This window comes from Mya arenaria, chromosome 1 (assembly GCF_026914265.1).
Source record: "Mya arenaria isolate MELC-2E11 chromosome 1, ASM2691426v1".
NCBI classification, from domain to species: domain Eukaryota; kingdom Metazoa; phylum Mollusca; class Bivalvia; order Myida; family Myidae; genus Mya; species Mya arenaria.
This window is the reverse complement of record NC_069122.1, coordinates 26295807-26309540: the sequence shown is the minus strand read 5'-3', so window position 1 is coordinate 26309540 and position 13734 is coordinate 26295807. Positions and strand designations below refer to the sequence as shown.

At 34.9% G+C, this 13734-nt stretch overlaps 2 protein-coding genes across 5 annotated transcripts; one reads left to right on the top strand and one right to left on the bottom strand.

Moving 5' to 3' along the window:
• Positions 1-74: 74 nt before the first annotated feature.
• Positions 75-7834, bottom strand: LOC128243485 (cilia- and flagella- associated protein 210-like). Its single transcript, XM_052961319.1, has 11 exons — positions 7696-7834; positions 7304-7509; positions 6311-6484; positions 5909-5995; positions 5407-5525; positions 4807-5017; positions 3977-4062; positions 3198-3390; positions 2299-2463; positions 1911-2024; positions 75-1373 (listed from the first exon to the last, which is right to left on the bottom strand). Exons 1-11 carry the CDS (start codon positions 7736-7738, stop codon positions 1134-1136), a joined length of 1638 nt encoding a protein of 545 aa, XP_052817279.1. The 5' UTR covers positions 7739-7834; the 3' UTR covers positions 75-1133.
• Positions 7835-9660: 1826 nt separating this feature from the next.
• On the top strand, positions 9661-12938 carry LOC128205782 (pyridoxal phosphate phosphatase PHOSPHO2-like). 4 transcript variants are annotated; one of them, XM_052907771.1, is made up of 2 exons: positions 9661-9704; positions 11171-12938. In XM_052907771.1, the coding sequence occupies exon 2, from the start codon at positions 11175-11177 to the stop codon at positions 11922-11924; it is 750 nt and encodes a 249-aa protein (XP_052763731.1). In that variant the 5' UTR covers positions 9661-9704; positions 11171-11174; the 3' UTR covers positions 11925-12938. The 4 variants fall into 4 exon arrangements, with proteins under 4 accessions (XP_052763731.1, XP_052763818.1, XP_052763901.1 ...); XM_052907858.1 differs by having other exon boundaries at positions 9680-9722; XM_052907941.1 differs by having other exon boundaries at positions 9697-9729.
• Positions 12939-13734: the final 796 nt, after the last annotated feature.

The window sequence follows — 13734 nt, the reverse complement described above, 5'->3', positions numbered from 1 at the left end:
AGCTGATAGGAATTTAAAGCAAAAACGTGTTTGGATTAAATTGCAGCTCAAATAAAACAATGAAAAACAACAGATTGAACATTTAACAGAATGTTTTATTTCTGTAAGAGCATGTACCATAAAACAGGTGGGTTCTCAATCAATGTAAAACATTATCACAGTTAATAATTATACACTCAACAACAGAACACGCAGAATAAAAGTCAATACTTGTTCTTAAGAATAAGTAATGTCCATAGAGCTTTCAAATGTACATGTTCATCATACATGTATGGTAAAAATAATGGCATTTAACACTTATTTTCTGTTCTACTTCTACTGGTGATAACTTTTGTCAGATATTCTTTTCTAAATACATTTAACCATCAAAAGAAACGTATAAAAAAATTGTAAATTACAACATGTAAAATTACCAAGCAGGTAATCTGTGAGGAGACATCTTCAAAAACAATTCATATTCTCTTTATACCAATTGCAAATACTGACTGGAAAAAAATACTTGATTCATGGAATAACATTAAATGCACATTCACTTTAAATTGTATACTGTTTGTTACAAAGGATGACAATAGAAAACATGATCAACAAAACAAATGTATCTACACAAACTTAACTCCTTAATAGTATTCTAGTATATGATAAAATGAGTTTATAAAATAACACAGTCAGAAACATATAAATATGATCACGTTTCCACAGCATTATTACATGTATACCTGTGTTAATCAATATTGATAATAAAGACAATGTAGTTTCATCATAATGGTTAAAGATATTCAATATCCATTACTTTCTTCAGTGTGTCATTGTGTATGAACACAGCATAAAAAAGAGCTGCTTTCGCTTATGTTCTGATAATCCACACTAAAAATCATTGCATAACAATTTTCAGTATAATCTTCAGAACCGAAAGTAACACTTCAATGTTGAATGTTCTTAAAAATATACTACTTCGGGTTTAAATCTTTTAATATTTTTATTCACTTATATTAACAATTTCTTTGTAACCCGACTAATTTATTTAAATTTATTAGTTAATTTTTCAAATATATTTCACTTCAACTCTTTGGATATTTGTAATGAGTGTTAAAATAATCCTGTTGGTTGGAAATCATCGTCCAAGATCAACTTCTCTACCAAACAAATCCCATTCGCTTCTTGGTCTGTACGTCGTGAATGTTTGCCTTTGTTTCATCGGTGGAGCTGCGCTGATAGTGAGGCATCTGTTTGCCCGTCTTGTCCATGACCATGTATGAGGGTCGTATTCCACCCTTCCCATTGAATACCGGTCCCTGCCCCCCTCCGTGCCCCGGGGCCGCCGCCTTACGGAGTGGGTAGGTATTCCTGCCTCCCTTATCACAGTGCTCAATTACCTGTTGGGGGAAAAACAAGAGGTAAACATTAACAATCCAGTGCCATTTAATATGTCATAACCTCTTTGTTTTCAAAGTGCAGCATAAGATTTCTTTCTTCCAAAATCAAATGTTTTCACAGAAACTTTCAAAAATTACAAGGACATTCAGAGTAGTACACTGGCGTAGGATTCCATAGACAATGTAAGCCCACAGCTGTGCATCAGTTTCTAAAATGATTTCTTTTTTAATCTTGGATATGCAGGATAAATTCTCCAATTTAAGAATATTTAAGAATAAAACTTTCCTATGTGGATTGGTCTGTATATTTGCTTTCATCTAACTACAACATTGTCAGACACTACCATTTATAGAACACTTAATGATAAGGTGACTGCAGCACCCAGGGGAGTTAATCCCTGTATAACTTTACACCAGGAAAAGCTACTTTATTGTGAGACATATTCCTGGTACTGCTGTTGATCAACATTCAGTTGCTGTGTGTTTGCAGCGTTCAGGGAACTTCTTATAAATTTGACATCTGAAAGAGTAACATACCTTGGAGGCATATTCCTGGAACTGTTGCTCCTCAAGATTCAGTAGCTGCACATTGGCAGCATCCAGAGCCAGGGCCTGTTCTTTCTCTATCTCCTCCTTTGTTTTACGTGTATCCTGTGGATGGGCAGTTATTATTTTTAAACTATACTTAAGACAATTCAACTCGACCACTTTACAAAGAACTTTTTTTAGCAAGACAATATTTATCCAATCTTAACTTTTTGTGTACATATTATCCTCTTCACATATGAGTAAAAGTAACTACACATCTTAAATGTTACTTTGTTGAATAAAAGATACATATTTACTTATTGAAATTACATTAATTACTATGGAGATGATATTGGAAAGCACCAGCTTATTCACCATTCAACAGTTGTCAACTTACAGACTGGTCGAGGTGGAACCTGGCAAGCCCGCGCGCCTCATCAAATCTCCTCGTGCGCTTCTCTTCCTCATTACGGCGGAATATTTCATCCGCAGCCTGGCGTATACGGATAGTCTCCAGCTCCTGGCGACGTTCTTCTTTCTTCTTCTGCTCCCCTTCACGCATCTGAAATACATGGAAGTTTGGTTCAAATAAGAACAACATCAGCCATTTCTCTAGGAATTTTCAGCTGGGAGTCCTTGGATCCTAATGGTTGAGAAGCTGGGTATCTCTGTTAAATTTATATGGTCCAAATATAACAGTAATACTCAACTTAAAGTTGTTTTGGGGGTTCTAGGGACGCAGAGTAATTTGAAAATGGGGGTCTGTAACAGAAACATTTGTCAGGGTCTCATTTTTACTGTTTCAGGAAATCTCTGCCACATCTTTATTTACTATCGGACAAAATTAGAACAACAATGTAGCTAAATATAATCCTTTTACTTAACAACAATGTAGCTAAATATAATCCTTTTACTTAACAACAATGTAGCTAAATATAATCCTTTTACTTAACAACAATGTAGCTAAATATAATCCTTTTACTTAACAACAATGTAGCTAAATATAATCCTTTTACTTAACAACAATGGAGCTAAATATAATCCTTTTACTTAACAACAATGTAGCTAAATATAATCCTTTTACTTAACAACAATGTAGCTAAATATAATCCTTTTACTTTTAGTATTCTATCTACTTTGTGAATTTGATAAAAGTCAACATTACTGATTAAATAGATGTAATTCTGGTAGTCTACAAAGGCAAAGAATATATCATCTCCAGGATCCATCTACACTCCCAAACCAACCTGATTCCACCCTTCCCATCCCTTTAATTCAAACTAACAAACCACCCACCTGCATATTCCTGTGCTCCGCCTGTTCTCGGATGACCTTGGACATTTTGGCGTCCTTCTCCGCCTCCTCCTTGGCACGCTTCTCCTCTGCCTCCCGCACAGCTTCCAGTATCCTCACGTCCTCATCATCAAGCTTCTGTTTGAGCTGGGCACCAAGCTTCTCGCGGATGGCTTCCAATGTCTGCTGCTTCTCACTAGTGGAATGTAGGGCAATGTAAATGGCAGGTCAAGAAGAATTTTTATGAAATTTTGAAAAGGGATTTGTCTGAGATACTTATATCATTCATCCATTGAAACAATACTCTATTCAGGTACTATGTCCCACTCTGACAGACTCTGAATGAAAGTTATGTGACCTTGACTTAATTTTAAATTCAATATAAGTCTATCTCAACATCTTTAAAAAATAATATTACCAGTAAAAACAATTAATGAGACCATTATCTTAATCCCACATGATATTTTAAACTAAAAGACAGAAGTTCTGTTGTTGTTTTTTTCAATTTTTCAATCAACTGAGTATGTGATTCAATTTGGTGAACAGTGAATCATTTTGGCCCTTTATTCATTGTTTGTCCCAAGGACCCATTATTCTTAGAAGTAAAATGTGCGAAAATAAATGCTTGGATTTCTCATATTTTTGCACAGAACTCAATGTTGTGTAAAATAAGGGACCCAAAGGTGTATCTCTTAGCATTTCAGCAGATTTGAAAATGAATCACTGGGTCATTCAAATCATCAGAAATACTACTATGACTATTAACAAACACATAAGCTTACTTGTGGAGCTGTTTCTCCTTCTCAGCCCTCAGCTTCATCATCTTCCTCTTAGCTGCGGCAAACACCCGACACTCTTCGTCCTCCTCCTTAAACAAACAAAATGCTTGTGAGTACAAGTTTTGTGAATGACAGTAACTATATTTAACTATATTAAAGGTTTTAAAAGAATTCCAACCTCTTTACAATAAAAAGCATGTATATGTCTTTCAAGTCTTAATAAGAATGTTTATTGAGGGAATAATGGTAAACAATTTTCAGTGTTAGTCCTTCTTTCTTTTGTGAAGATGAAATTCTATTGTAATTTCGGGAAATAAATATACTGGAGCCATCTTTTAACCAGACAGGGCTGGTTGGTCCTTCCCTCACCAAGAGGTTGTGAGGTCAATCAAAACCACAAGGAAATGCCATTTACCCTCTCACATAACAGATCGGACCCTTACGTAACAAAAAGATTTCAGTCAGTTGATATGATTAAGAAAATTACTTCTAAAGCAAACATATGTGCTTGAATTATAACCTGAAAAAGTGAGTTCTACTCAAGGACAAGTTCTGCTCTAGAATTTTCTTCTTTAGAATAATGAAAAAGTGTTTTATCAAAATATTCTGTGAGAGAATGCACACTGCAACAGAGAAATACATTTTGAATCATGAAGCTACATGGCAAAATATCTTGGTCATGAGAAACAAATTAATTTGTTTGTGAATTTGGGTCAGTTTCCTACCCAAATAAAGACTGGCGAGAAATTCACATCAGCGAATAGCTCTCTTCATAATGGAGCTAAAATATTGTCATATTAGGACTAAACATATTTCTTGAATTCCTAACTTACATCTTCCTGGTTCTCCTGTAGTTTACGGAGGGCAATCCTCTCCTGGATCTGTCGCCGGTTTTCCTGCATGAGCTGCTCTTTCTCGTCACGCCGTATGATCTCGAGCCTTTCCTTCTCAAGCTTGTTGGCGAGCGCAAGTTTCTGGAGCTCTTCACCCTCCACCTGATCCTCCGTGCGCACATGCTCCGCAGTCTGGTGATGGTCACGTATCCTGTAGCGGGAAAATAGACATTTACATTTGGTCTTTTTCTTGGCAGCCCATGAACAGATATTTTCATCTATTTCCAACAGCATTTTTTTAGAATAAATGCAGAATTTACTCCTAGAATTTCCATTCACAAGTCATTGAGTTTTGCGTTTCCATTTAAAGTAAAGAGGCAAATATGAGTCCCAAGTATGCCTGCAAACACAGACCCTGGGGATTTTAACAAAGGCAAGGCAACAAAAGAGAAGGGAGATGTTCCAAAAGATTTGCAGGAGTATTCCATATTGTTTTTACTGTATTTTCTTTAATTAATATAGAAGGTCTTTCAAAATACTCAAAGAAATCCCAATATCAAAACCAGGTTCACAGCCTTTAAAAAACTGCTATCTACTTACTGTGCCTTGAGGAAACCCTGGTTATCCTTGGCATTGATGATTCTCTCAGCAGCACGAACCTGGTCCTGTTGAATAGCCTCCTCGTATTCACGCTGAGCCTGGTCCAACCATGCCTTATCCTGTGGAAGAGGAGTTACACTTGATAAAATAGGGAGAAAAAAAAGTCAATCAATGGTTCAGTCATGTTGGTTGGTGTCTTCATAGGCCAACAAAGCCTGTTCCAGTAATGCTTGTTCTTGCAGATGGATAGAAATTGATAAATTATAATAACTCAGTGTTATTGATATATTTATAAATCAAAGTGCATTTTACATATTCATAATTATATTAACTAAACTTTGACTGGCTTTGCCAGGAGGTAGTATAATTTTTTTATTTTTAGTAAAAGCTCCAATAAGAATTTGAATCTTTCTTGTATCAATTTTGGTTACTCCTTAGCACTAAACTGGAAGTGTCCCCTTCTTAATACCAAAAGCCTTTTCATAAGTTCACAATCCCTTACCTTGCCATGTGAAGCAGCCTCCTTGAGTCTCTTCAGCTCCAGCTGTGCTTCCCGCTCCTTCAACACCTCCGTCAACATCAGAGCACTCTGCACAAGAAGAAATATAACCGGTATAGCCATTTTTAGAATATCAATGGTAAGAGATTATTTGAATGATGGACAGGGTTTAAAATTATTTTAGTTTTTTTAAAGATTAGTCATTGATTTTAAACAACGAACTGAATTGAACGATGTTCTAAAGTCTCAAAAGTCTACACGAATGCACTGATATAAATTTATAAAAAAGAATTTCTTTAATACAAAACCTAGCGATATTATTCCAAGTGGATTTCATTCAACCAAGACAGTTTTTGTTAAAGAGAATAAATAAGGTAACATAATGTACCAAAAATAAGAACTCACATGGAATCCCTTGACCCTGTCAGTCTGGTAATATTGCTGTGTCTTCGCCTTGTCGATGGCCTCCTTCCTCTGTTGAGCCTGGTATTTGGCTTCCCCAAGGTCAACCTGGACACGCTCTGCTTCCTCCTTCTCCTCGCGAAGCCGACGAGCCTCAAGTTTGCGCTGTCGCTGACCCTGGAAAGATAGGCCAACTTTAAGGTGAACATTTTTTGTAGTTGATGTAGGTTATAATGAAAATAAAAAAGGGATTAACTTTTTTTCTTTATGTGTGGTTTCGGGACTGTTTTTTGAGACTATATAAGTAAATTGCAAAAAAACACCAGCATATAAATAAATTATGAGATACAGTCCAGTTACTGTGAATTAAATGTTTGGAGAAGTGTAATGCTTCAGAACTTTCTTCTGGCATTATTGAAGCTCTAATTTAGCCACAACAATGAGCTTTCAGGGATACCTTTTTATAATTTGGATCTAATTTTATGTTTTCCCTCTAATGATACATAACTCAACTCCCATGCCAAAAGCTAAGAAGTATTTTTTAAAGCTTTAATTCAATTTTAGATTCAGAAACAGATTTGATTTTTTTTCATATACATAAATATTTTATTAACCTAACCAATATATACAATTGGTATTTTTAAACATGTCTTTATCATTAAATACTCCTTGTACCGGTTCGTGCCTAATATATTAGATTTTGATTTCAATAGTTTTCCCTGAAGCATTAAGCAAAATGGTCCATCAAGTGTCTGATATCAAGTTTACCTTTGAATTAAACTTCTGAAGCATAAAAATAGGGACCAATATAGTAGTAAGTAGAATTGCTGAGCTGCTTTTACCATAAAGTTACTGACAATGAATATGGATGCCATGAGTCTGCAAAATCAAAATATTGTAAATAGACTCCTAGCTTCTATTCATATGGACTAGTCCATATAACTCAAAATAATTAAAACAATCTAGAAAAGTTATTGATACAGAACAAGGACATACAGCAATTGTGTTTCCCCAGTGTTGAACGACTTCCTTGGATTTGTTTTTGCGATCATCCCTTTCCTGTTTGAGTTTACGTTGCCGCTCTTCCTCTATCTGTTTTCTGTTTAACTGTTGTTGGATCCTTGCCCAGTCGGTCTTGGACAGAATAGTGACTTGTCGGAGGTCAGGCTGTTCTGGCATTGGTACTTGGGCCTCGGGAGTGGCTGCAAATAATAGGAAATAATTATAAAATATATATAATATATATAATTATTTAAACTACATGTACGAGTTGTCTAACAGCAACAAAAAAGTATTTAGTCCACCTTCATTTGGCAAAATATAATATCATTTTGCAGTTTCATAGGTTATTAAAAGAGGTTTATTCACAAGAAGATATCATATCGTACCTCGCATTGTGCCCCTTCGACGGCCGTGCAAAACAGTCGCCATTTGGGTTTATTTCCTTTTTATTTTTAAATTAAAGAAAAAAATAAGGTTGCTCAAGCGACGTTGTTAAGGAAAACAGTTATAACGGCGTCACTTCCGTTTCCGGTTACTATTTCTACGCGATGATTACACTGTACTATTTCAAGTATTTCCGGATATAGACTGGCAAGAATACTTTAAGGTCGGTTAAATGCTAACTAAACACCCGGTGCATATATTTTGTTTAACTATATGTTTGTACATATTACTTGTTTTCAGTAAACGCTTTTTACACCGATGCTGTTTTAAAAAAAATATTAAAAAATACTTCTGAAGGTTAGTTAACCATATATATAATTTTACCTGAAAGTTGTGCATCTTATAGAAAAAACAAAAAATTATACCGATTTTTACGATTCTTTGGAATTAATCAGATCAAAGGGGCAGAAACAAATTAGTTTTGTGTATTCTAGCCTATATGTATATATTCTCTCTCTATATATATAATATATATATATATATATATATATATATATATATATATATATATATATATATATATATATATATATATATATATATATATATACTGTAGGCTAGAATAAACAAAAATAATTTGTTTCTGCCCCCTGTGGATCAGACGTGGCCTGCCACCCAAGCGTCGGTCTGACAACAGCCATGCGGCGTATAAGTTAACATCGGATAAGAATTTCAAATCAATGAATCAAATCATGGGGAAAAGTAAGCAACAACTATTAAATTTACTTATTCAAAATAAATTCAACAAGGGAAAATTACTACCGTTAATGAATTGAACAGGATATGCATGAGGACTACTCAAAATAACACCGCTGCCCCGAAACCGATGGATTGTCTTCCGGTGCTCACAATTTTGAAAGAAAATTATGTTAAAACAAAGTCCTGTGCGTTGCGCGATAAGTTCAACATTCCATAACATACCGTATCGCACAGTTACATAGTGTGCATGCGTAAATCTTATTCCGCAAAACTGTGTTTAAGAAATAGGACAAATGCTATGCCTTTTCATTGAAAACTGTGTCTATTTTTACTTAAAAAATGCGTTATATGTTTGAAGTAAAAAATAAATATTGCGTTAGTTGGTTGATCTCTCGGACTGTACGTATCACTTCTCGCGTGTTGTTTGCGTTAAGATACATACATATAGCACGAGACCACAACATATCAACTGACATATTACCCCATATAATTATGAACATTTGCCACAGGTTGCAGGTACAAAAACAGTTTGAAGCATGATAGTACATGTACATGTATATCGAAACCAAAAGCTATACTTTTATAGATTGGCCAATTTGATGTCTAGGTTTTTACATTCAGACGATATAAAAGTAGTACCATTGAACAATATGCTACATGTATGCATAACGAAAAAAAAAGGACGTGTTCAATTATACCATTTATGTGTACGTGCGTGCGTGCGTGTGCGCGTGAGTGTGTGTGTGTGTGTGTGTGCACGCGCTGTTTATTTAATTACAAATTTGCAAATATTGATTTTACTGTGATGTCTCTTGAGTAGGTTATTAATATATATTTGAATGTCTTTCAATCATGTGTATAAATGACTTGTTTATTTTTGTATTAAATGGATGATATATATCTATCTTATCTTGTTCATTATGCATATGATCTTAGTGTAAAGTATATACTGTAAGTCTTAATAATTTTATTCCTCCTTTTAGCTGTTATTTTTCTATCCAGTATGCTTAAACTGTCAGTTTTATTAGGTCTGCGAGTTTATGTCGACTTTAAAAAATCTTATCTAATCCTATCTTAGACCGTATTGTCTAATTTCAGACCATGGCCTGGTGTGAAGCTTCATTACCGGCGACGCGTATTTCTGATTCAGTATATCTCGCATACGTGCTAGTAGTTGTTGTCAACCTCCAAAACCGTTGCGATAGACTCAATGACCTTGACCTATTGTGTAAACATTGCGACAGCTGGACGGGTACAAATATTAAATTAGGCAACTTGTGATTTGCTTTTCTTCATTTCCTAGCAATTTCTTTCCTTCCTATCTATACTCTTAGCTGCATGTATGGTCGATACCATGATTCCACCATTACTACTATTGCAGAATTTCGTGCAAAGTAAAAAGAAAGCATTCGGACACAATTTACATTTCGGACAGTGGAAAAAACATTATTATTCATACTTAAAAGACGCTCAAAATGTGAAGGATTTGCAATATTGAAAAAAAGTAAAAACAAAATCGTACACCTATTTGAACTAGTACATTTCATTGCAGCCTAGATTAGCAGACAGTTATTTCACTAATGCCAAAATTGATAACAATACCATGGTACATGGTCCATTTGAAAACAAAATAGCCTATTGACAATATTAATATCAATACTAATGTGTTATGACATGTGCCATATTGTTTTGCAATTTTTCCCTTATTATTGGCAGATCAATATCATTCTCAAACCAAACCAGAAGTGATACACTGACCTTGCAAGCCGCTTGTGTAGTCTGGTTTGTATAAGTGAACTTTAGACTAACTGCACCAAAATTAGGGAATCTGGAAGAGTTCTTAGAAATGTTTGGTGCCCATTATTACGGAACCAAGTCACAGTAGCAGTGACACCATTGTCACTGCAAGTCTGCAACCATTGTCAGATTTCAGTGTAAATTTGCAGGAGACGTTAAAATCAGGCCAATTTGTTTAACCATTATTTTTAATGAGTATTTTCACTCATTTTGTAAACAGAGAAGTCCCAGCCACTGTCATAGGTTAAATATCCGAATGATGAAGCAAAATGGCTGCCAATTTGAAAAACAAATTTACTTTTGCCGACCATCAAAACTCTGAATAATGCCAAAATTTGCCAAATTGCAATCAAACTGGTAAACCAATACAATAAAGCAATACTCGTAGGCATTACTGAACTAGAGCTTTATTGCATTGCATCTTTAAAAGCAAGCCAGAAAAGAAATGTACACCCAGCCAGAATAGCTGAGTCACTCATCTTTCCGAGCAGACGAAATTCACAACATTCATTTCAAACACAGCTACCACCATTGTGGTGTTTTTCAGCTTACTTAAATATACCAATTTGCATAGGTTATTTGGGACAATTACCTTTCCTAAAGGTATCTGCATAACACATAATTATATTAGTCTTAGAAAGTAGTTTTTACCTTCAACTACAGCAAGCATGCCCCTGGCCTGAAGCTCCGATTATCTCCTTTGGACTAATCTATTAGCTGGGTACCAGTACTAAACGATACCACAGGCCTTTTAATCTGGTCCCTGTTTTTTCTTCAAGTGTACATCAATTAAACTGGGCCATTGGTCCTCCAATTTGTGATGTATGGATGAAGTCCTATATACCTTGTCTGCTGTGGCTGTTTATACTTGTGTGATATCTTTTGAATTTTTATTTTGAATATTTTCATTTTTCTTTTCAGAAAGATGTCATTAAAGCCCAAAATTCTGGTAGCCTTTGATTTTGATCACACAGTCGTAGATGGTAACACAGACATAGAAATCACCAAGTTATGTCCAGAAGGAAAAGTCCCAGCCGAAATAAAGAAAAAACACAAGAAAACTGGCTGGACTCCGTACATGGGGGCTATTTTCAAGTTTTTAAAGGACCACAATATCTCTGCTAAGGAAATGAAGGAAACAATACAAGGAATACCGCTAAATGAAGGAATGGAAGAATTACTTAAATATTTAGATAATGAAATTTTCGAAGTTATTGTGATTTCAGACTCAAATTCTGTGTTTATTGATGATTCACTTGAGAAGCATGGTTTTAAAGATGTGATTAAAACTATTTATACAAATCCTGCATATTACGACGAAAGTGGGCTACTTCATATTGAGTTCTATCATACTCAGGACTGGTGCGATCTTAGCACCGAAAATCTGTGTAAGGGACACATACTGGATGAACATATTAAACAGTCTAGCACAAAATTCAGCCATATTTTATACATTGGAGATGGCTACAATGATTTGTGCCCAGCTTTGCGACTCAATAAAGAAGATTATGTTTTCCCCAGAGTGGGGTTTACCCTGTGGAAGAAAATCAACAAGCTCGAAAAATATGCAGAAGAAGAAGATGACAGTGAAATAAGAGCCAAAATTGTCGACTGGAGTTCGGGGCTTGACATTTTGAAAGTCATTGAAGAATTGTGTGGGAAGCAGGAGGGATGACATTAAGATGGAAGGACAACTACCAATGAATTGCATTTGCCTAACAGTGTTTGATCTCCAGCTTGTAGACCTCTGAATTTTATTATTATCAAAGTGCTTAGACCTTGTGCCATTTTATGTGCTACACATTTTGTTATCCAGAGAAACTGTTGATTAAATTACACATTGTTAAAGTTAAAAACACTTACTCTTAGTAAGTTTAACAAATACCAATAGTTTAAGATACCACATTTTATCCTGGTATTTTACATGTAGATCAATATATAAACATTATATTTGTATTTTATATACCCGGTAGTGCATATTATATATAAAGGGCCAAAGCATAGCTCAAATTATTGGACTAAATATTATATACATGTTACTGTATGTGTTAGTACATTTTGTATCATATGTTAGGCCAGTGAAAATTTACAAAGTTTATTTTAACAAATACAATTTTAAAAAGTGTTATAATACAAACTTACAGTATGTTACTCTAATGTTGAATGATTATCAAGTGGTTTTCAAATTTTATGAAAAGAAAGCTTTATACTTTAAATGCTACATAATTATGACCCACCCAATGAGTTACTTTAAAGAAACGTTATCGGATTATCCATTATGTACACATGGTGTTATTTATAGTTCTAGGTGTATTTGAACATGGGCTATGTTATCAGCATTTTAAGAGTGCAGACAATCCATCATGTTTACTGTTCAGCATTAGTAGTACATAACATAGAAACGATATGTACATTTTCTTTCTTCAAGATCAGAAGATATAATGTGTTTATTTTGTTTTATGTTATTATTATCGGTACCAGAAATACATGTATCAGTTGTATAAATGTTAAGGGATTCATTACAAATAAAGAGTATACAAGGTTATATATAATGTTTATGTGATTGGAGTGAAAATGCACAATTTATGTAAAACAATGAACACTGTGTGTGTTTTGTCTGGCAAACTGTTGCAAAAGATACACGGATAAATGACCTTGCATACTAATAAAAGCTTGTGTCAAAAAGGTTCCATGTATTGTCATGACATGCAATGTCTACAAAAAATAATTTTCTTTAAACTATGTGTGATTTGCGTTCCTATGCTGGGATCAAGTGCACAATTGTATCATTTTTTAAGTAACCTCGATTAAGAACTACTCTCATACATGCTGCTTTTTTCGAAGACTTTGTTTTGTCATACATGTAGCTACACTACTAAGTATATTCTAGTCGTCGGTATTAGTGTTCAAACACATCAATGTTGGGATTGACTTAAAATCTATTGAATGCTAGTGTAGTATGAAACGTTCGTGATTAAAATACGTAACCATGACAATACGCATCTGTGCAGCAAGTCCCATAACTCTGGTCAAATGTATTGAGTTGTGCCCTTGCTTTGAACGGAGGAGCTTTGACAACCACGCGCGGTGCTCCTGTTCCTCTAGCCACAGCTCATAAATCTCGGATGGTTTTTAACATAGTGAAACCTGGTTATTAGAATGACGAACGTCGTTGTTCGGGCGGGATCAAACTCACCTATGAATCTGAATAACTTTAGTTAGGGTTGACATATCTTGACCCAACTTAGTATAAAGGAAGAGTTTATGGATACCTTTCATGGGATTGCGTTTGGGGTCCCTAGTTAATTATATAAAACCTATCTTCTTGTTTGAAGGTGATCTGTGACGCTTGGTATCTCGTTGAATGTCTGTTGAGCTTTTATTCTTGTCCCGTTAAACAAGCAAGGAGTCTATTTAAAAAACAACCGAGCTCGTGAAAACGCGTGGAAAACAGCAGTCCGAAAAGCGATTCATATTCATGTATG

What these genes read in the sequence shown, in the direction of transcription:
- LOC128243485 (XM_052961319.1), bottom strand. Translation starts at nt 7,738, where the DNA reads ATGGCGACTGTTTTGCACGGCCGTCGAAGGGGCACAATGCGAG. An exon ending in ACAGGGTCAAGGGATTCCAT is followed by an intron (nt 5,996 to 6,310) that starts GTGAGTTCTTAT and finishes CTTCTTGTGCAG; the next exon opens with AGTGCTCTGATGTTGACGGA. An exon ending in GGTTCCACCTCGACCAGTCT is followed by an intron (nt 2,025 to 2,298) that starts GTAAGTTGACAA and finishes GCCCATCCACAG; the next exon opens with GATACACGTAAAACAAAGGA.
- LOC128205782 (XM_052907771.1), top strand. Translation starts at nt 11,175, where the DNA reads ATGTCATTAAAGCCCAAAATTCTGGTAGCCTTTGATTTTGATCACACA.